This window comes from Rhinichthys klamathensis, unplaced genomic scaffold, assembly GCF_029890125.1.
Source record: "Rhinichthys klamathensis goyatoka isolate OS25496 unplaced genomic scaffold, OSU_Roscu_1.1 h1tg000121l_1, whole genome shotgun sequence".
In the NCBI taxonomy this organism is placed as follows: Eukaryota; Metazoa; Chordata; class Actinopteri; order Cypriniformes; family Leuciscidae; genus Rhinichthys; species Rhinichthys klamathensis.
In genome coordinates this window covers 353,489-374,316 of record NW_026606658.1, presented here as the reverse complement: position 1 = coordinate 374,316, position 20,828 = coordinate 353,489, and the positions used below count along the sequence as shown (strand labels likewise).

General features: G+C 37.8%; 1 protein-coding gene across 1 annotated transcript in view; it reads left to right on the top strand.

The window, feature by feature from the left end:
- The window catches only part of mrtfba (myocardin related transcription factor Ba), a 33,892-nt gene extending 16,478 nt beyond the window's left edge, over positions 1-17,414 (top strand). The window contains exons 3-16 of the mRNA XM_056255414.1: positions 92-157; positions 1,849-1,904; positions 2,172-2,247; positions 3,210-3,377; positions 3,464-3,633; positions 3,757-3,894; positions 5,926-6,176; positions 6,659-6,827; positions 7,667-8,449; positions 8,542-8,661; positions 11,309-11,476; positions 11,562-11,675; positions 13,523-13,583; positions 16,236-17,414. Coding sequence (XP_056111389.1) covers positions 92-157; positions 1,849-1,904; positions 2,172-2,247; positions 3,210-3,377; positions 3,464-3,633; positions 3,757-3,894; positions 5,926-6,176; positions 6,659-6,827; positions 7,667-8,449; positions 8,542-8,661; positions 11,309-11,476; positions 11,562-11,675; positions 13,523-13,583; positions 16,236-16,729 — 2,834 coding nt within the window. The 3' untranslated portion in view covers positions 16,730-17,414. The remainder of the gene's footprint in view (positions 1-91; positions 158-1,848; positions 1,905-2,171; positions 2,248-3,209; positions 3,378-3,463; positions 3,634-3,756; positions 3,895-5,925; positions 6,177-6,658; positions 6,828-7,666; positions 8,450-8,541; positions 8,662-11,308; positions 11,477-11,561; positions 11,676-13,522; positions 13,584-16,235) is intronic.
- Positions 17,415-20,828: the final 3,414 nt, after the last annotated feature.

The window sequence follows — 20,828 nt, the reverse complement described above, 5'->3', positions numbered from 1 at the left end:
TGGAAAAGTCCCATTCTGTGTGTAGTTGTTGACAAGCCTGTTCTAGAGGTTGGGTCAAGAACATAACACTGCTTCTGCTTCTCTCCAACAGTTCTCCAGCTGAGGCTACAGCATAGACGCACCCGCGAGCAGCTCGTTGATCAGGGCATCATGCCGCGTGAGTACAGCCCCTGCCATCTTACACTGCTGCGTATACCAGCATAGAAGCGAGAAGATGATTCATATTTACCTACCCTTTGATGAAAACTAATATCACTTGTTTAACTGAATATGTTAAAATGTGAACGTTTTATGCCCTGAAATGCCATTTTGCTGCCCATTTTTCCTTTATAATCAGAAAAAAATGTATGGTGGACTTAATTTTTTCCATCATGAATTATTTGGTTTGTGAAAAGTGGGCGTTACATACTGACTGGAGGTGAGGGGGTGGAAAGTAAGAGGCACTCATGACATTAGCTGAAAAGGACACTTTTAATAGGAAAAGCATACAATTTTTACCGCCGAAATTCAAGTTGTTTCGAACTCCCGAAATGGACACTGAACGAACTTTGTTTTGGCCTGATTTGTTCGAAATGACATCACACCAGTTCGTTCTTCGATTTTGCTTGAAGTATATCGGGCCTTAAATGTGAATTTTCTTTTCACATTCATTTAAAATTATTTGAAAATTTGGAAAATGCTTATTTAAAAAACGTAATGTTCAAAAGTTGAGGGTTGGTGAAATTTTCTTTTTGAAAGAAATTAATAATTCAACAAGATGTATAGGCCTATAATGAACTTTCTATTCAATAAAGTGTCCTGATGTGTCATGGTTTCCACATAAATAGTAGCAACACAACTGTTTTCAGCATTGATAGTAATAAGAAATGTTACTTCAGATCCAAATCAGCATATTAGAAGTATTTCTGAAGGATCATGTGACACTGAAGACTGGAGTAATGATGCTGAAAATTCAGCTTTGCTGGATTAATTTGCAGGAATAAATTACATTTTAAAATATATCAAAATAGAAAATAGTTATTTTAAATGTAAATAATTTTTTATAATATTAGTGTTTTATTTTCTATCAAATAAACTCAGCCTTGATGACCTTAAGAGACTTTCAATAACAGATTTTACAAACCCCAAACTTTTGAATGGTAACATGGCCTTGTGCCCACATTACATGTTATTACATATGTTGTATTGTGGTTATTATTATCTTTGACAGTGTCCCTAAGTTGACTGTCCCTACACAAAACGAACCATGCTTTAAGTCGTGTGAGCAAACCTTCCTGCTTTTGTGTTTAAGAGAGGAAATCAGTTGTTGCTGTGGGTTTTCTTTTTTTTTTTGCACCACATCTGCTTTTGAATCAGTTGTTTATTCTCTCGCTCATCATCGTAGTTCTCAGCCGGGCATGGCTGACCAATGCACATGGTATTTTTGCAAACGCTCACCTCAGCTCATTCTGTTATTGCTCATAACCACTTTTCCGTTCAGCTAAGTCACTGAGCAGTGTGTGAGATCTCTCACACTCATGCTTAAATATACTTTTTTTTTTCTCTCTGGCCATCTCCGAGCTGATTGATGGGATTACACTGCATGCTGTCTCATAACTCAGTGTAATATCAGGCACAGATTCTGCAGGGATTAAGAGGTAGCTGTCTGACCTGAACGGCACAGTGTAGTCTGCGTGCTAATCTCTGTGTGGGCCCTCCATCTCCTTTCTGAGTAATATATGAGACAAGGCGCTGCAACATTTAGAAACAACTGGGGGAGATGAAAGAGCCGTGTCTGTTTGAAGTGTGTGGGTGATGGCCTTGTGTCCTCATGAGACTGATTCTCTTCTTGTGTGTGTGACTTTACAGCCCTGAAGAGCCCTGCGGCGTTTCACGAACAGATCCGCAGCCTTGAGAGAGCCAGGGTAAGAGCAGGGCACCGAGCCCCAGTCCTCCTCCACTTTCCTCAGCCATCTGGGGTCTCTGATCCTCCATGAAACCTCTTCAGGGGTCCCCAGCTCTCAGTAATGGGACACATGTGAAACCTTTCAGTTGATTTAGTAGCTTAAGCCTTCTGTAAATGTGTTTGTTATTTGCAAAGCACAGAGGAGATTATTATAATGGTTACTTTATGATCCCTGAATTACAGAGGGGTTTCGTTTTCTGAAACTCTGTATCCTTTCTCTCTGTAGACTGAAACTTTCCTAAAGCACAAAATACGCAGCCGCCCAGAAAGGGCCGAGTTGGTTCGCATGCACATTTTACAAGGTAATCCTCCATTCACGAGACATGTAATGGCTGCTAATCTGCACGCTGGGAAATGTTTTGTTGAATCTTTTCTAAACAAAGCTGTAGCTGTAGCTGTAGCTGGTTAGTAGAGCCAGGCATCAATACAAATTTTTTGATTCAATTCTGAATCCAAAACCATTGATTCAGTTTGATTTGATTTGAGTCATTTCTGATTCATTTGGGTATATTTCAGTTATAACATTATAACATGTTATGAATATGTAATGATTTTACTTATATGTAAATAAATTCTCTCTCTGATACTCTATTTATGTGTGAGTGTGAGTGTGAGTGTGTGTGTGTGTGTGTGTGTGTGTGTGTGTGTGTGTGTGTGTGTGTGTGTGTGTGTGTGTGTTTCAACCCAGTAACACAATTTCTTTTTAAATATTCATTAAAAGAATCAGTGTATAATTGTCTTTTGTTTCAGGAATCTTGCTACACTGGTTGCAGTGTATGTTTTTGATTCACTAAAAGGAATTGCAAAATGTTTCTTCCCAAAATGTTTCTTGCCATTATTTTGTGGTACACAGTGTTTTTATTTAATCAGATTCAATACAAATGTAAACTCACATTCACAACTGCGGTAAATGATTATTTATTTTGCCATGGCGCTGAAGATTCAACAGCAGTGGCATATATTCAGTAGTTGGGAGAGTGCTGAAACTGATACAGGGAGCCTAACTTGGTACATTATGAAAATATGAATTTCCCCAAACTATGCAGATAAGTTTGTTCAGCATAAAGCAGTGAGATAATCAGGACAACCTAATTCCATGAAAGCAAGAAGAATTGATGTTCAGAAGGGTCAGCCAGATGCCGTACTTGTCTTGTTTACTTATGTGATTGAGTTGACCGTTGTGTGATTGTTGTGGTGTTTGAGGACGAGTGTGGGTTTGAGTGATTGTTGCACTGATTCTCATTGGTTTTTGGTGGTTTGGCAGAGACTGTGGCGGAGCCTTCTCTGCAGGCCACCCAGCTGAAACTGAAGAGAGCTCGATTGGCTGATGACTTAAATGAAAAGATCTCTCAACGCCCCGGCCCCATGGAGCTGGTGGAGAAGAACATCCTACCTGTGGACTCCAGCGTCAAGGAGGCCATAATTGGTGAAAGTGTGCACTATGATTAAGGTATTAAATTAGGGTAATATTGCACGTGTATGAATTATGATACATTGTCCTTTGTGTTCATTGGGTAGATGGTCAGATGCAGTACCCCAGAACTCTAGAAGAACAAGTAGATGAGGACAGTGGAGATGCGTTTTCACCCGAGCAGCCAGGAAGTCAGGAGTCCCAGTGTTCTGCAGCCTCACCTGGGGAGGTCCAGATCATAGAGGGGTCTTCACCAGTGCCCAATAACTTTTTACAGGTAGGTCTCCCTCCTTCTTTTGACTTCAGGGACAGAACACTGGGAGCTCATGATGCAAAAATACAGAATTTGGTGATTCAAGTTTTGCAGTATTCTGAGATTCATTATTTGTTGTTTTCACAGCACTTTCCTGCAGTCGCCACCACTTCGACAAATTTCTTCAAACCTTTTTCTAGCAATGAGCAATCATTTAGCCCTCCAGCACCCATGCCACAGCTAGTCACCGTGGCCCATGTGAAGTCTGGGCCCACCCTAGTAAAGGTCAGTAAAGGACTGGCTTTTATAGTAAGGGAAAAACAACAAAAATGTATTAAACCCCCTTGACTTAGATCAGTGGATCTCAACCTTTTTTTTTTTATTCAAGTCTATTGTACTTAAAGCCACTTAATATAAAGTGGGACCAAAATATGTAGTTTTTTTGAGGAAAATGAGATACTGGACATTGTTAGAAGGTGTAAAAATAAAACCTCCTCAGACTATTATGATATAGATGAAGACCTTAAAAAGTGTTGTTGAAAGTATCTGTAAGCCGTTAATACATTTGTAACTAATCGTTGCAAACTGGCCAATTTCCTGATAGAATGAAAGTAGCAAAAGTGATTCCTCTGTTTAAGGCAGGAGATAAGCATCTCTTTACTAACTACAGGCCTGTTTCCCTTTTACTCTCAAAAATCTTAGAGAAGGTTTTCAATTCTAGACTTGATAGCTTTATTGAAAGAAAGAAATTACTCTCAGATAATCAGTTTGGTTTTAGGAATAATTGTTCAACTTCGCATGCACTCTTTGATATAATTGATGAAATAACTTATGCTGTAGACAATAAGAAATATGCAATAGGGTTATTTATTGACCTAAGTAAAGCATTTGACACAATAAATTATGACATATTAATTAACAAACTAGAACAATATGGGATTAGAGGGGTAGCACTACAGTGGGTTACCAGTTACTTAAAAAATAGAAAACAATGTGTGACAATAGGAGATCATCAATCGAGTTGTCAAGAAATTGTGTGTGGCTTTCCTCAAGGTTCCATTCTGGGTCCAAAATTGTTTAATATGTATATAAACGATATTTGTAAAACATCACAAATACTGAGGTTTATTTTGTTTGCAGACGATACAAATATTTTCGCATCGGGAGATGATTTACAACAACTGTGTCAAATTGTTACCTTGGAACTCAAACGTGTTAATAAGTGGTTCAAACAAAATAAATTATCACTAAATCTGAGTAAAAGTAAAATGATGATATTTGGCAACAATAACTCCATTGCTCAGGAAGCAATCCAGATAGAGGGTGTTGTTATAGAGCGGGTGCATGAAATCAAATTTCTTGGAGTTATTATAGATGATAGAATCACTTGGAACTCTCATATTAAATATACAATCACTAAAATATCAAGAAGCATTTTTGTAATTGCAAAAGTAAAGCATATTTTACATATTAAAGCTCTGCATACATTTTATATTGTTCTTTGATCTTGCCCTATTTATATTATTGTTCTGTGATATGGGGTAGCACTTATAAAAGCACATTAAGACCAATAGTAATGTTGCAAAAAAGAGTTATCCGATTAACTCATAAAGTTGGGTTTTTGGACCACACAAACTCATTATTTTTAAAATCAAAGATCATGAAGTTTTATGACATTGTTGAGTTCCAATCAGTACAGATGCTATACAAAGCAAGGCACAAATTGTTACCAAGCCAAATACAAAGAAGGTTCCAAGAACGTACTGGTTGTTATGAATTACGTGATGATTTAAACTTTAGGTTTAGTTTTAGCCCTACCGTTAATGGTGTACAATTGTGGAATAATTTGGAGATGGAGATGAAACGAAGTCCAAACATCAATCTTTTCAAATACAAATACAAAAAAAAGATTTTTGAAAAGTATAGAGAAGAAGAAATGATTTGTCATAAGGGGTATTTCTACCATGATCAGATACTTTGTTGTCTCTTTGTTGTTGTTTTGTTGCTTTTGCACTATGTTCCCTTGTGTTATTGTGAAACGAGAATTTTTCTTGTATTAAATTTTGGGGGTGGGCGCTTATAAGCTCTTTTGCTTCGGCCCACTCCTTTTGAGCAGAATGGTTACTGCTCAAATAAATAAATAAATTTAGCATATTTTAATGCATGTTTTGCCTTATTTTAAAGTATTTTAAGTCATCTTGAGGCCCCATTTGGAAGTTTGTTGAGGATCCCTAGGCCTAGTGGACCCTGGCCACCTGGTTGAGAACCACTGATTTAGATGTAATGCAAAATGGGAAATCTCTGTTCAATCTACAGCAGAGTCAGCCTAAGCTACCTGGGGACAAGAGCCGTAGCAAGAAGAGCAAGGAGGCCAAGCCACGTGTGAAAAAGTTGAAATATCATCAGTACATTCCCCCAGACCAGAAACAAGAACCCGACCAAGCCCCGATGGACTCTTCATATGCTCGATTACTACAACAACAGCAGCTATTTTTGCAGCTACAGATCCTGAGCCAACAGCAACAGCAGCACTACAACTACCAGACCATCCTTCCTGCACCTCTCAAGTAAGCAAAGAGATCCAGTTCTGTGTGCCTGTAATCTGTGTATCAGGCTCTGTTGTGTTCGGTATCTATTGCTTTGCCAATCGGTGAATCCAAACCATTTGGCATAGGTCATCTTTTGCTTTTGAGGCTAGCCATGATGTGTTTGGTCAACCATTACTATAATGGCTGTACATGAATGGTTTTAGGTGGAAAATGTCTAAAACATTTTTGTTGCTGGTGGCACTCAGGACTATTACCTGTTTTCCAATAACAAATCCTGTTTAGTGATTTTACATTAATGGTAGGAAGTCGATGAGGTTATTCCTCTGCTTCCTTTCCCATCTCTTGTGCAAGATTTATTTTAACTGTCATTGTTTTCTGCTGCTGCATTGTTCAGTGGTGTTTATTTTTTTGAGAACTAGGGTCAAAGAAACAAATTGTTTCTGCTGTGATGTTAAGGGTTGTTCCTCCCCTCTTTTCCCATCTGCTTCCCTCCTCGTCAGGCCTGTGATAGAGGGCCAAAACAGCAGTGCCACAGTCGCTATTAACAGCACCAGCAGCCTTCCTGCCTCAATCGTGTTGTCTCTGCCCACAGCAACACCTGTGCGGCCCAATAGCACCCTTTCCAACCGCAAGGCTGGCACACTACCAGCCAACTTGGAGGAGATGAAGGTACCAAGAGATTCTAATTATACACTAAAACTATCATCAATATATATTATATATATATATAATATAGAGCACTACTGAAGCACTACTGTTAAAAAAGTTTGAGGTTGGTACGTTTTTTTTAATGCTTTTGAAAGAAGTCTCTTATGCTCATCAAGGCTAGATTTATTTAATAAAAAATGCAGTACAACAGGAATAATGCGAAATATTACTACAATTTAAAATAACTGTTTTCTATTTTAATATATTTTAAAATTTAATTTCATATTAGAATGATTTCTGAAGGATCATGTGACACTGAATACTGAAGTAATGGCTGATAAAAAAAAAATACTCCAATCTTCTATGATTTGATCCTCAAGAAACATTTATTATTATCAATGTTGAAAATAGTTGTGCTTTTTTATTATATTTGTGGAAACATATTTTGATGAATGCAATGTTTAACAGAACAGCATTTATTTGAAATAGAATTTTTTTGTAACATTATAAATTGTTACTTTTGATAAATTGAATACACCCTGCTGAATAAAAGCTTTAAAAAAAAGCTTACTAACCCCAAACATTTGAACGTTAGTGTATAGTAACTAAAAGTACAATAAATATTTAATAATAAATACGAATTAAAAAGCTAATATGACTTTTCCATTATGCAAAATTTTATTCAGTTGGTTTATGTCTTTGTGTAAATATGCATCATATTCATTAAATGTGGCGGAATTCAGATTATTTTGAACAGTTTATAGTGATATATTTGGTCATCCAAAAATTACTTTATTTTCTGTATTGAGCTAATATTTTTAGAGCTAATAACTTCAATAATAATGGGTGTATTTTGGTAGGTGGCAGAGCTGAAACTGGAATTAAAGTTACGTGGTCTTCCGGTGTCAGGAACAAAAACGGACCTTATTGAACGACTTAAGCCTTTCCAAGAAAACCCTGTCACTACTTCACCAAACAACTGCAAAAGACCTAACACACAGCCCTGCAGCACACCTATGGAGGTGTCCAGCACCACTACAAGCCTCTCCCCCATCCAGCAGCCCCCTGAAAATATGAGCTCCACTCCGCCTGTGTCTCCTGGTTCTTCAGAGCTTCATCGCAGAGAAGACACATCCATGCAGGGACAGGCAGAGGCCCAAAACCACAGTTTAGTAAAGGCAGCTCCTGTTCCCGAGGAGCAGGACCGGAGACTACATGAAAAGGAGCGACAGATCAGGGAACTGCTGCGTAAACTGGAGCAGGAGCAGAAGCTGGTGGAGAAACTGAAGATGCAGCTAGAGGTGGAGAAAAGGAGTGGACAAGTCATTCCACCTGCAAAAACATTTTCCAGTCCAACCACTATGTTGGCATCTGTCAAAACAGAAAACACTGTCCCTGCCAACTGTACACGGAGTTCACACACTACACCAACTCTGGTGAAGCTCGAGGAAGCCCACCCCAGCCAGGTGACAGCTACCCCTCTCCGTCAGTTCATTATCAGCCACCAAGGGGTGCCACAGGTCATAGGGCAGCCCCAGACTCTGCTAACCACTCCGCATGGGGGCACTCAGATCCTTCTTCCAATGCCCCTGGCGAATAATACCACTACCATCCAGCTGCCCAACACTAATGTCAAACTACAGGTAACAAAATACACACTGACTGCTTTCTATATGTTATATACTTTATAAACTTATGTCAATACTAAATATAATTTCCATGTCTTTTTTTGTAGCCAGTCTTGCAGGCTGTTTCTCCATCAGGCACAGGTCTAATTCAGACCCCCCAGCGACAGCCCACCAAAGCAGAGAGTCCTACATCACAACAGATGCTCAGTCACAACCACTTAGTTCAGGTCAGTCTCATGATTGAATGTAAAAATGTTCCTTCAGAATATATAATGTAACAAATATAAGATAATTATTATCTAATGTTATTTATTTTTTCTATTATTTGTAAATTGAAAGTGTATCACAGTTTCCAAAAAAAATATTAAAGGGATACTTCAGAATTTAGCATTAAGCTTTGTATTAGTAGAAAACCTGTAGTATTTTCGAATTACCATGCTTTCCACCCTCATATCCCCCTGAGACGAGAGATTTATGTATTTTTTGTCTGGAAAAAATCCTCCGATGACGCAAAAATCGTCATTTTGCGTCATCGGAGGATTTTTTGGCCAGAGGCTAAAGACTACAGTCAGTAGTAGGGGCTGTCCCGCATGTTCTCAACCCGCCCATAGAGGGTGGGATCTCACTCACAGAATGTACACATAGTGTCAGACATCTTTTTTTGGAAGCTAAGCTAGCAGGCTCTTGTTCTGTGGAGAAAGCTGAGTAGTAGGGGTTACCATCCTCTTTTTCCCGGACATGTCTGGCCGTCGATGTCCGGGATTCAGCTTTTGCTTTCTGCAGTCGCCATTCATTGTTTACATGCACACCTTTTGTTTCAATCTAACTGAATTCATTCCGATTGGTGAATCTGAATGTAGTGTTTACATGAACGCTAAACAAGTGATCGGTTGATGTGCGTTATAACATTGCTAAGAAAATCCCCACTCCTCCGTGAGAGATACGAGACCGGTGCGTCTCACAGGTGTCTCTCATCGGTAATCATGCCACCGGCCTCGTGCCGTTCTCCCGCGGCCCTAGGCTTGTCGCCACAGTAAATATAATGAATAGCGACTGTAGAACTCAAAAGCCGAATCCCGGACATTTTGGGCGATCTCGAAACACATTTTCGGGCAGACTCATCACGGAGACTCACTAGTAGCCTAGACTTGTTGTTTAACTACTGCACTCTGTTACCGGTAGGCGTGGCCTCCTAGGGCAGCGAAGCAAGTGCATTCTGGGAGTTGTTGTCTTTCATCCACATAAGCCAAAAATACATTTTCTGGCTTTTCTCAGTCTAGAAAGCTCCAAATTCAAAAATAATTTCACATTTCTTCTACATAAATGACCCATTTTAAATACACATTCATCTTTCCAGAGGTGAAGTATCCCTTTAAGCATCATAACTTTTTCATTAGAAGAATAAATTACATTTTAAAATATATTTAAAAATAATAAGCAGTTATTTAAATTATTTCACAAATTATATTCCTGTTTTACTGTATGCATTCTTGGTGAGCATAAGAGACATTCAAAAATATTAAAAATCTTACCGACCCCAAACATTTAAACGGTAGTGTATGTGTACTTTTTATATTTTATTTTATTCACTTACTTTACTTTTTTATATTATATTATATTATATTATATTATATTATATTATATTATATTATATTATATTATATTATATTATATTATATTATATTATATTATATTATATTATATTATATTGGTAACACTTTACAATAAGGTTAATTAGTTAACATTCAATGAATTCATTCATTCATTCATTCATTCAACATTAGTCTACCCTTAGTCAACTACCTTTGTTAACATGAACTAAGAATGAACAAGAACTTCTACAGCATTTATTAATCCTAGTTAATATTAATTTCAACATTTACTAATATTATTAACTATTAAAATCAAAGGTTGTATTTGTTAACGTTAGTTGATGCACTGTGAACTAACATGAACAAACAATGAACAACTGTATTTTTATTAACTAACATTTACAAAGATTACTAAATACTGTAACAATTGTTTTGTTAATTGTTAGTTCATGTTAGTTTATACATTACCTAATGTTAACTAATGAACCTTATTGTAAAGTGTTACCATTATATTATATATTGTTAATTAGTAGCGTCATATGAACATAATTTTATGTGGTTGAATCTGCTCTATTTACTCAGTATAATTGAGTAGATATATCTACAAAATGAAATAAAATATCAAAAAAATTGTCAAACCACTTACCGTAAAAACCCCCGGCAGACACTGTTTTCAGTGATGTTGATCTCAAAATTACCAAATGTCAGCCAATTAATCAGCCTGGCTAATATATCACAACTTTTATCCACACTGCAGAGTTTGTTTTTTAACAGAGTATTGAATGACTGTGGAACCTGAGTGAGAACAGGATCAGTGCCAGCAGGAGCAATCAGAACAAGTGAACATTATCTGTGAGCTCCGGGATCATCTAGTTTTTGTCTGACCAGCAGAGTCATTCATCAGCGAGATGGATGGGAGTCACTGCTCTCATTTCTTTCTAGGCTTTCACTCTACTGTAATTGGCCTGTCCTGGCAACAGTGCACCATGCTAAGGTTTCCCAGATAGATGCCCATTCCTTTGGCATAGTGAATGAACCTGGCCTGATTCCTGGATGACCAGAGTAACTAGAGCTCATTGGTTGTGATGAGCTGATAACATTTATATTGACAGCTGTGCAGTACGGACACATGCCAACGTGACCTGAGGTGGCTTGTTCTTGTACCGAGCAGCCTCTGATTAAGGGCGGACAGAAGATTATAATCTAAACCAGGCGTATGCTCTCTATGATGCTAGTGGGTGTTTCTGAATGCTCATGGCCTATTGGTTTACTCTTCACACAGACTCTGCCTGTGAGCACCGCTGAGAGGTCAGGTTTCCAGCACGGTACCAGTGAGAACCCAGCAGGCCTGGAGATACCTCAGTGCTTCCTCAGCAGCTCCCCAGAGAACAGGATCTCGCCTCAGACGTCCCCCATCCCATCAGCCCTTATCAATGGGCCACTAAGCAAGGTAGCACATCCTGCTCTTATTGAGATGTTTAGTGTGTTGCTGTTCTGTTCGGCCTTAAATGTTCATTCACTTTTTTTATTCACAGACCTACATCCAGCAGTCCCCAGTTTTCAACCAGACGCCCAAGAACAGAGAGCCGCCCCGGTATGAGGAGGCCGTCAAACAGACCCGCAGCCTACAGAATCACGCTGTCTCTGAGGTGATGTTTTCTACACATCTTAGCATTCTCGTACACATACTGTGTTGATTACTTGGATGTTTCAGCAGGCAATCTTATACCTCAGCCAATGATTAACTCGTGTTGTTCCAATCCTGTATTATTTTCTTGAGTTCTTAAGCGATCCTCTGTCTGATCCTCTGTTTTTCATACATGGTTTGGGGATGGTGACACTTTCAAGCTCCAAAACATAGAAAAAAAGCACTTTTTGTGTACAGTAGTCCATGTGACTCGTGCGCAAAAGGGTCAGTTCATCTCAAAGGGTTCCAATGGACGTTGCTTGACCTTTTTTAACCCTTTCATTCGGACATTTAAAATATTCTAGCTGAGCCCCCTGCATGAGTATTTTAAGATGATCATTTTCACATTACTTTTAAGGCTGGTAATCTTTATGCACCTCACAATCTGATTCAGAATCAAGATCCGATTCTGAAACAATTGTTGTTTAGTTTTACAGAGTTTGAATATCAACTGTATGAATTGTATTACATTACTTACCGGTATATAATTACAAGTACTTTTTAAAACAACTACAAATTAGTAATAAATCAAAACAATTAAATGTCAATAATTATTTCAAAGCAAATATGAAGTAATAAAGGGGAACAAAGAAACCCATTACAAGCAATAAACAAAAAGTTCTTATAGTATCAGATGAGGGCAATGAAGGATTTTCCCAGCAATATTGGTGTTTAATTTTTATTGATGACATCATAAACAGTCTAATAGGCTGCATTCATACTAATGCACAGATCTGTTTTAAAATATCAGTTTTGTCTTTAAGACATGACTAAAGTTTTGACACATCGCAGCTACAATAGCTTTTTAATTTTTATTCAAAATATTCACACACTTGTTGACTAGATTGTGAAATATCTGATATTACGATTCTCAAATATTTGTAAATAAATGTATTTTTTCTTTTAAGCACATTTATAATGATAATTTTAGTTGATCAGCACCATCATGTTAATTTACACTTCAATGTATAGAATCAGAGTATGTCGGATTTACATCAGATAAATTCACCCACTCCTCCCAAAAGACATGAAATTAATTGGCCTTCACAATAAGATTCTGACAAAACACAACGTCAAATAACGTTTGCAAGGCCCCCCCCCCCCCAATTATTCAAATGTCTGAAACCTAAAATAAACATTAAGTGTTTGAAAATATTGAACAGTGACATATGCCCAGCGCTAGGTGAGTCTCTCTCTGGCTCAGCACCAGTCAAAGTGTGAAAGCAGGTTTGAATTTAGCAGTTCTAATCACACTGGTGTTGTCTTGCGCTCCAGGGACCAGGGAATGGAAAAGTGCAATATGTATACTCTACCTAAGCTCTCATTTCTCTCATTTTCTGTTACTTGGAAGAAAGGAAATAATACGTGGTCAGAATGAAATGAGGATGAGTTGAGGTCTTTTTTAACCATTTATATTATATAGGAGGATAGGAATAAACGACAGAGGAAAGATACTTAAGGTAAAGAGATAAATGAACAAATATGTATGAAAATGTTTCAAAGTATAAGGATCTGACATGTTCAATGTATTTTATTTTAGTTCTGTTTTATTTTCATATTTAGTTTTTCTTGTGTACTATCTTATTATTGTATGACGTTATGGTTTCTGTAAAGAATTCTGTTAATGCTGGTAAGGGCAATACTTTTAATTTCATGAGAACTGTCCCTTTAAGACTCTTTGTTTGCAGTTAACCAGAGGCACTACTGTACTCGTCCATTGTTTACTGCTGTAATTTAGTTAATCATTTGTTTGCCCTTCTGTGCTGTCCTTGAATTGGAAAGTCATTTTATTTTTTTGTCGGTCCACAGATTCCCACAGCGACAAGTCAACAGATGGATGATCTCTTTGACATTTTAATAGAAAGTGGAGGTGAGTTTGTCATATTGTTGTAGATTACTTCCATTTGTCCACAACTCTCACTATAAATTCAGATTCAGATTTTTTTTCACGATTGATAATCGTGAGTATGAAGAATGAAAAGGTCAGACTCATCTTGGCAGTCCAGGCAGCTACATTTCCCAGAAGCCCCCTTTTCAGCGTCGTAACAGCCTGAAGTCTCCAAGATTCAGTGCCAAATAGACTGCCATTAAAAAGTTTGAATAATATTTTTTTGGAAGAAATTAATATTGTTATTCAGGATAATCAAAAGGATGCATCAAAGTGACATTAAAGGATGCATTAAAAGTAACATTAAAGATAGTTGTAAGGTTTCAAAAGATTTTTATTTCAAATAAATGCTGTTCTTATGAGCTTTCCATTCATCAAAGAATCCTGAAAAAAATGTAACTGTTTTCAACATTGATAATTTTAAGAAATATTTCTTGAACACCAAATAATTTTAAAAGATCATGTGTCACTGAAGACTGGAGTAATGGCTGCTTAAAAATTCAGCTTTTCCATCACTGCCAAAAACTATATTAAAATAGAAAACAGATATTTTAAGCTATAGATATTTTGGTAACACTTTACAATAAGGTTCATTAATTAACATTAGTTAATGTATTAACTAACATGATGAACTAACAATGAGCAATACATTTGTTACAGTATTTATTAATCTTTGTTAATGTTAGTTAAAGCAACACTATGGAACTTTTCAACCTTCATAATATATTTCCAAGACCCTTGTGATGGTACATCGACTTACAATAGGTTAAATGACACGTCTGCCATAGCCTGACGTGGTCTGTATCGCTTTTACTTGCACCATGTAACTTCGGGTTTCGGGTAGGAACTCGAGCACAAAAAAGAATTACAAAACTGCTTTACGGCATACGTCACTTCCCCCACCACTTCCTCAAATTGTCTATGGCCATTGCAGACATCCCAAGTCTATAGCGTCTCCCTGATGCCCGCAAATTAGTTCAAATCTGCCGGAATCTAGAGCGCGCATGCGAGACAGAACATACTGCGCGCATAACATACATAGCGCGAGTGAGGGAGAAAGCGAGAGACCTTGCGAGTGTGCCTCACGAAAGCTAGTCAACCCGCCACCCCCCCGTCAACAATCCAGTCACCAAGATATACCTCCCTGAAATGACTTCTTGCTGGTTGGGATGTCTGCCATTGTTGATTCCAAAGCCGGTGCTGGATAAACAGCGAACGTGCACGTGCGACAGTAGGCTGCGGTAGGCTAAATTATTTACGACAGCGGTAATGGACAATTCCGCTTCCAACCTGTAGGGCGACCGCAGAGGAAAAGTTCCTTGGTGTTGCTTTAAAGCTGCAGTCCGTAGCTTTTTTGGGGTTAAAAATGATCCAAAATACATATTTGAGAAAATACATAACCAGGCAGTGTTCAACGCCATCTGCTTGCCTTAGCTCGATTCAAAACGGTAAGCTTGTTATAATGTTTTTCATTCCAGTGGTACTGGTGGATTTCCGTGGGAGATTCGAGCATGTCTTTGCGTCATTACGTCACATCTGTACACATAAAGAAGGAGTCTCGGCTAGTAGGCTATATTGCGTGTGAGGATGCTGGAGGTGGAGATTTATAGCCTTTTCTCACAGCACTTGATATAATTAAACTTAGCAATTTGATGGCGGATCCAGAAAGGTTCAAACGACAATCACCAGTGACAACAGATTCACCCGTTGTAAAATGCAAAAGACTTCGTTCGGACTTCGGAGTGGCTACAGAAAAAAAGAGACTGCAACCGGCCCATGCGAAAACAAGGATACATATTGGAAGGACATTACATGTAGTCACGCAATGCTGATGTTGTTAACATTAACAAGTTGAGAACAAAGTATAATTTGCACGGTTTTGCGTGATAAGCGATTTTTAGATTTAATCAGCGCGATTTACTGCAATGTCAGAACCAGAACCAAAGTGGATGTTATTTACTTGTTCAGATGACATTTTCCGGTGAAAATTATTATGTTGGTCATACTTCCAAAAAGAATAATCTGTGATTCTGAATGACAGTATCCACACCAGCGCGGTGATTGACAGCTGCACACTCTCCTTAATGTGTTCATCCGCGCTGTGCGGTGTCGAACTACAACTCATGTAAAGTTGATAATTCCGCGAATGACTGCAATTGCAGATTTCGAACAGAGATGGCGACAAAGAGGAAAAAATGCGGCCTGCAGCTTTAAAAATACAACTGTTCATTGTTTGTTCATGTTAGTTCACAGTGCGTTAAAATAATGTTAACAAATACAACCTTTTATTTTAATAACGTGTTAATACATTTTGAAATTAATATTAACTAATTTTAAAAATGCTGAAGAACTAAGGTAGTTCACTATTGTTAGCTAATGAACCTTATTGTAAAGTGTTACCGATATTTTAAAGAACTACCGTTTTCTTGTATTTTTGATCAAATAAATGGTTGAAAATAAGTGACTCTTTTCAAAAACGTTTTAAAATCTGACTGACCTTAAACTTTTGAATGGTTTGATGGAGAGGGTTAGGGTTATTAAACATATTAAAAATCTACATGATCTATTAAACATATAAAAAAATGTTTTATTAAAATGTCAACATTCTTGTTACACCCCATTTTTTTTCTGCAGAGATTACTCCCTTTAGTCAACATGACCCATCTGTGCCTAAGATGATGCCCGTCACGGCCAACATCACCACCCTGCCTATCAACACCGCCCTGTCCCGACCGCCCGCCCAGGTGCAGATGGCACCCCCTCCGGCGCTCATGGTGGAACCCCTGCCCAGCCTCGCCTCCCTGGACTCCGACAACCAGTTGGAGGCTTTGCTGGAGGGCACGCTGGTTGGGGACACAGAGCCGGAGCAGAGGACTTTGGGCCTGTTGGAGGAGCTGCAAAACCAGATGCTGGAGCAGCCAAACTCCCCAATGGAAACTTGTGAGCTGGGTTTCACCGACCCGCCTCCGCCTTCCTCCTCCGCCCTGTCCTTTAGTCTCCAAGACACCTGCCTGGACAACATGGAGTGGCTGGACATCACTATGCCCGGGCCCATAGGTGGACTCAACCCACTGGGCATCACCTCTGAATTCTTGGACACTCATGATCTGCAGCTGCACTGGGACTGAGAGGAATGGCTTCAAACACGATTATGCTTTCACTCGCACAACAAGCCGTTTGTCTTTGGGGCGTGCAGTAGGGGTCATCTTTGTGGCAGTGGTTCACATCTGGCAGCTTCATGTGACTAGACTGCAGCTCAGCTGTACACTTCACTTATGCTGGTTCTATTTTCACCATCTGTTCTCGTTCACATTAACGCTCTTGTTTGATCAGAATAGACACAAGAGCCTTGTGGGCAATGCTGGCTAGGTCCTGAATGTGCTCTCTTTGCTGTGCCATACTGAGAGGGAGCTGCTTTCAGGCAGATTGAATTCTGCTGTATTGCTAATTTGTTTTGTTTTATATTCATGTGCCATTGACATCGGATTGGTTGTGGTCAGTCTATAAATATGGCTGGAAAGGCTGTGGATTCCAGACACAGTGGAATTACAGTAGACTTTGCTTTGTTTGCACAAAATTGAAAATGACCTTGATCAACAATGCCATTATTATTAACAATGCCCCTTTTTCAGCGCTGACTGCAAGATTTGGTGGCAGATATAGTACACTACCGTTAAAAAAAAAAAAAAAGATTCAGCAAGGATGCATAAAATTGATCAAAAGTGACAAAGACATTTATAATATTGTAATTAATTTCTATTCATAAAAGAAAAATATATTTATATATCACAATTTCCACAAAAAAATATTAAGCAGCATAACTGTTTTCAACATTGATGTTAATAAGTTAATAATAATAATAAGTTATTATGCATCAAGTCACCATATTAGAATAATATCTGAAGTATGTGACACTGAAGACTGGAGTAATCACTGCTGAATTACATTTAAACTATATTACTACAACTATAAACTATATTGACATGAAAAAAAATGCACAATATCACTTTTTTTACTGTATTTTTGATCAAATAAATGTAGCCTTGTTGTTTTAAAACATCAAAAATCACCCTAAATTTTGAACGGTCGTGCAGTTTGATGGAGAAGATCTATTTAACATGTGTATATATATATCTTTTTGGGATTTAATTTTAAAGACAATCACATTGTTTGAAGGATGATTGACTGCAGACCAGATAAATCGATTCATGATTTATGTAGCTGGAATTGCAGATTTTCCGTAAGCATAAATGGCCAATCTCGGATGAGTTTGCAAAGAGCATTTGGCTTGATATGGATTGAGAATCGCAGACAGATTAATTTCTTCAGTCCTAGACACATAAAAACTTATTTTGAAGACTTAATTTGTCATGGATCGGCTCTCAGTTTCAATAATCTATGAGAACAAATATTTGTATAAAAAAGAAAAGCTGCCACGCATGACTTTGTTGGATGTCCAACACCTTATTTGTGTGTATGTGAATCGTGAAGTGTGTCTGTGATTGTTCGTCACTTCAGTGGAGTGTGTGTTTGACTCAATTGATTTTAGGTGCATCATACTGTAAGGAAGTTCCTGTTTTTTCCCACACTTCTCAGTTGGGTTCGCACAGTTGTCACTATATTTTGCGTTATTTGCTTATTCTTGATGCCATGGAACAAAGCTCCGTTAGAGAGACTGCTTTTGGAAATGTAAATGAAGCCATCAGAAGTGACAACTGACACTAAATACAAAATACTGTTTATTCCTCCTGTACATGGAGTTTTGAAAATGCAAAGCTCTCTGGGGTTGTTTCAGAAGCAAACCAGACAGTTGCTAAGACTGCATGTTAAATGTCACTGGCAGCTTAATAATTCGTTTGTTGAGGGAGTCTGAGAAGGCTTTAGCAGGCTTGTTTTGTCAGGTTCGTGTAGTAAATATCTGTGTGTGGGTGCATGTGTTTGTATGCTTGAGTGTCTCTGTCTGTTTTACTGCTTGTTCGAAATAAGACCATCCAAATGAAATGTCTGTGTAAATGGACAACATTATGTATGTATATATTTGCAAATATCTTGCATGTGAATAATCAAATTGATTTGATATCTTTCAGAGAAACTTCCTCTTGTTTTTCTTCTGTTTGTTTTCTTTTTGATGTTGTCAGCCACCTCATGGAAAAATCGTTTTATTCGTATGTATATATCCTGCTCTGACGTGACTCCTTTCCATTCAGCAAGGCAATACGTGTCCACTGGCTTTGAACTCACCTCTCTCAGATGTGAAGCCAAAGGGGGTTTATATATATATAAGCACTTTCCTGCTGCAGTGATGAACTGCTCATCACAGTTATATCAACCACACAGATGAGCTTTATAAAAGAAAAAAGCTTCAGTGTTGCGCACCGTCTGCTCAGAAGTCGATTATCGATGCCCATCTGCTTTGTTTTTAAGGCTCTGTACTGTTTGCTCTGCATACTGTCCAAATTGTGGCCTCTCCAGGGACGAAAAAATGCCAAATACTAGTCTCAACTAGTATGATCATTCACTCCTGTGTGTAGCTATGAGGACAGATTTAGTCCAATAAGGAATAATGCATGTGTCTGACTGTTCAGAGGCGTTTTTGGCATTACTGACTGCTGTTATAATGCAGCCTAGTGCAATTTTTATGTACCCTATCATACTATTATTCTGACAAGCAAGTGAAGGAGAAAGAACAGGATATACTGACCTTAGGTTTCCATCATGTGATGCCTCTTGTGTTCTAGAGCTTTTTGTGGGATTAAAACTTGATGGTTCGAATGACCAAAGAGGCCAAATATTGTACTATGCCACTTCATGTAGATATTGACACTACCTTCATAAGTTTGGGGTCAGGTTTTTTTTTTAAATAAATTAATGCCTTAATTCAGCAAGGATGCATTAAATTGATCAAAAGTTACAGCACAAGACATTTACAAATAAATGCTGTTCTTTTGAACTTTCTGCTCATCAAAGAATCCTGAAAAAAATGTATCAAGGTTTCCTCAAAAATATTAATCAGCACAGCTGTTTTTAACTTTGATAATAATACCAAATTAGCATATTAGAATGATTAGCATTTTCTGAAGGATCGGTGACACTGAAGACTGGAGTAATGCTGCTGAAAATTCAGCTTTGCCATCACAGGTGATTTAAAGTGATTTAAAATAGTAATATTGTGAAATATTATTACAGTAAAGGCTGATCAAATAAATGCAGCTCCTGTGAGCAGAGGATACCTCTTTGTAAAACATTGAAAAATCTTACTGATCCCAAACTTTTTTACGTTATTGTAGGTGGTTTTCGTTGATTTGTTTTAATCTGTATTGAATTTAGTTGATTGTAAAAAGGTTAGAGATGAAGTCAATACAAGTGTCCCGTCTTCTGTTTAATAGTTGGAGAGTAAAGCAATAACTTGCATTTTATATACAGTGCTGTATTGTATACAGTATATGCAGTAGATGAGATATCAGAGCATCACTTCAGTTTTACATCATCTATTTGCTGTTGTGGCTGAGATTAGAAACCCGTGGCTTGTGTTTTTGCCATTTAGGATGTCAAAGCTCAGCTCCTGTCAAGCTTCATGTTGATTTAGGATTCCTAGTTCCTCATTTTCAACAACGTCTGCCCGACTCATCTAGATGTCATGCTCTTTATCAAATATTAAATGTATATTATGTATCAGTGGTGATGACACTGGGCGATATTTCCCGCCGCCTTTGAACATCCTCCAAAGCGGGAGATCAATCATCATTTGTATGCCATATGTTTTGCACATTGTGTATATATTTTAATGGATGTAATACATATTTTTATACATTGTCTGGCGCATCCATGAGCTATATTTTGTGAATAGTTTTAAAGATACGAGTATATACGCCATCACGTGTCAATGAAAATGTATGTATTGTGAAAATGTATGTATTGTGAAAATACTGTCATAAATGATGTTTTAGAGTCTCTTAAATATATCAGAGGAATGACATGCAGAAACTGTGTCTGTTATTGTTTATTTGCCACAAGAGATGTTTTTCTATTCTGAATATATGACACATTAGGGTCCTCCATGATGCATTAGAAAGTTTCATGTACAAAAATAGTGACATTTAATACAATATATGTCCTATAACTGTCCTTAAGGCTCATTTACCTGACTATTACATGAATGAAAACTAGTGATATATTAAGAGAATCACAAATGTCACTCAAACCTGACCATTTCAATTTGAATATATT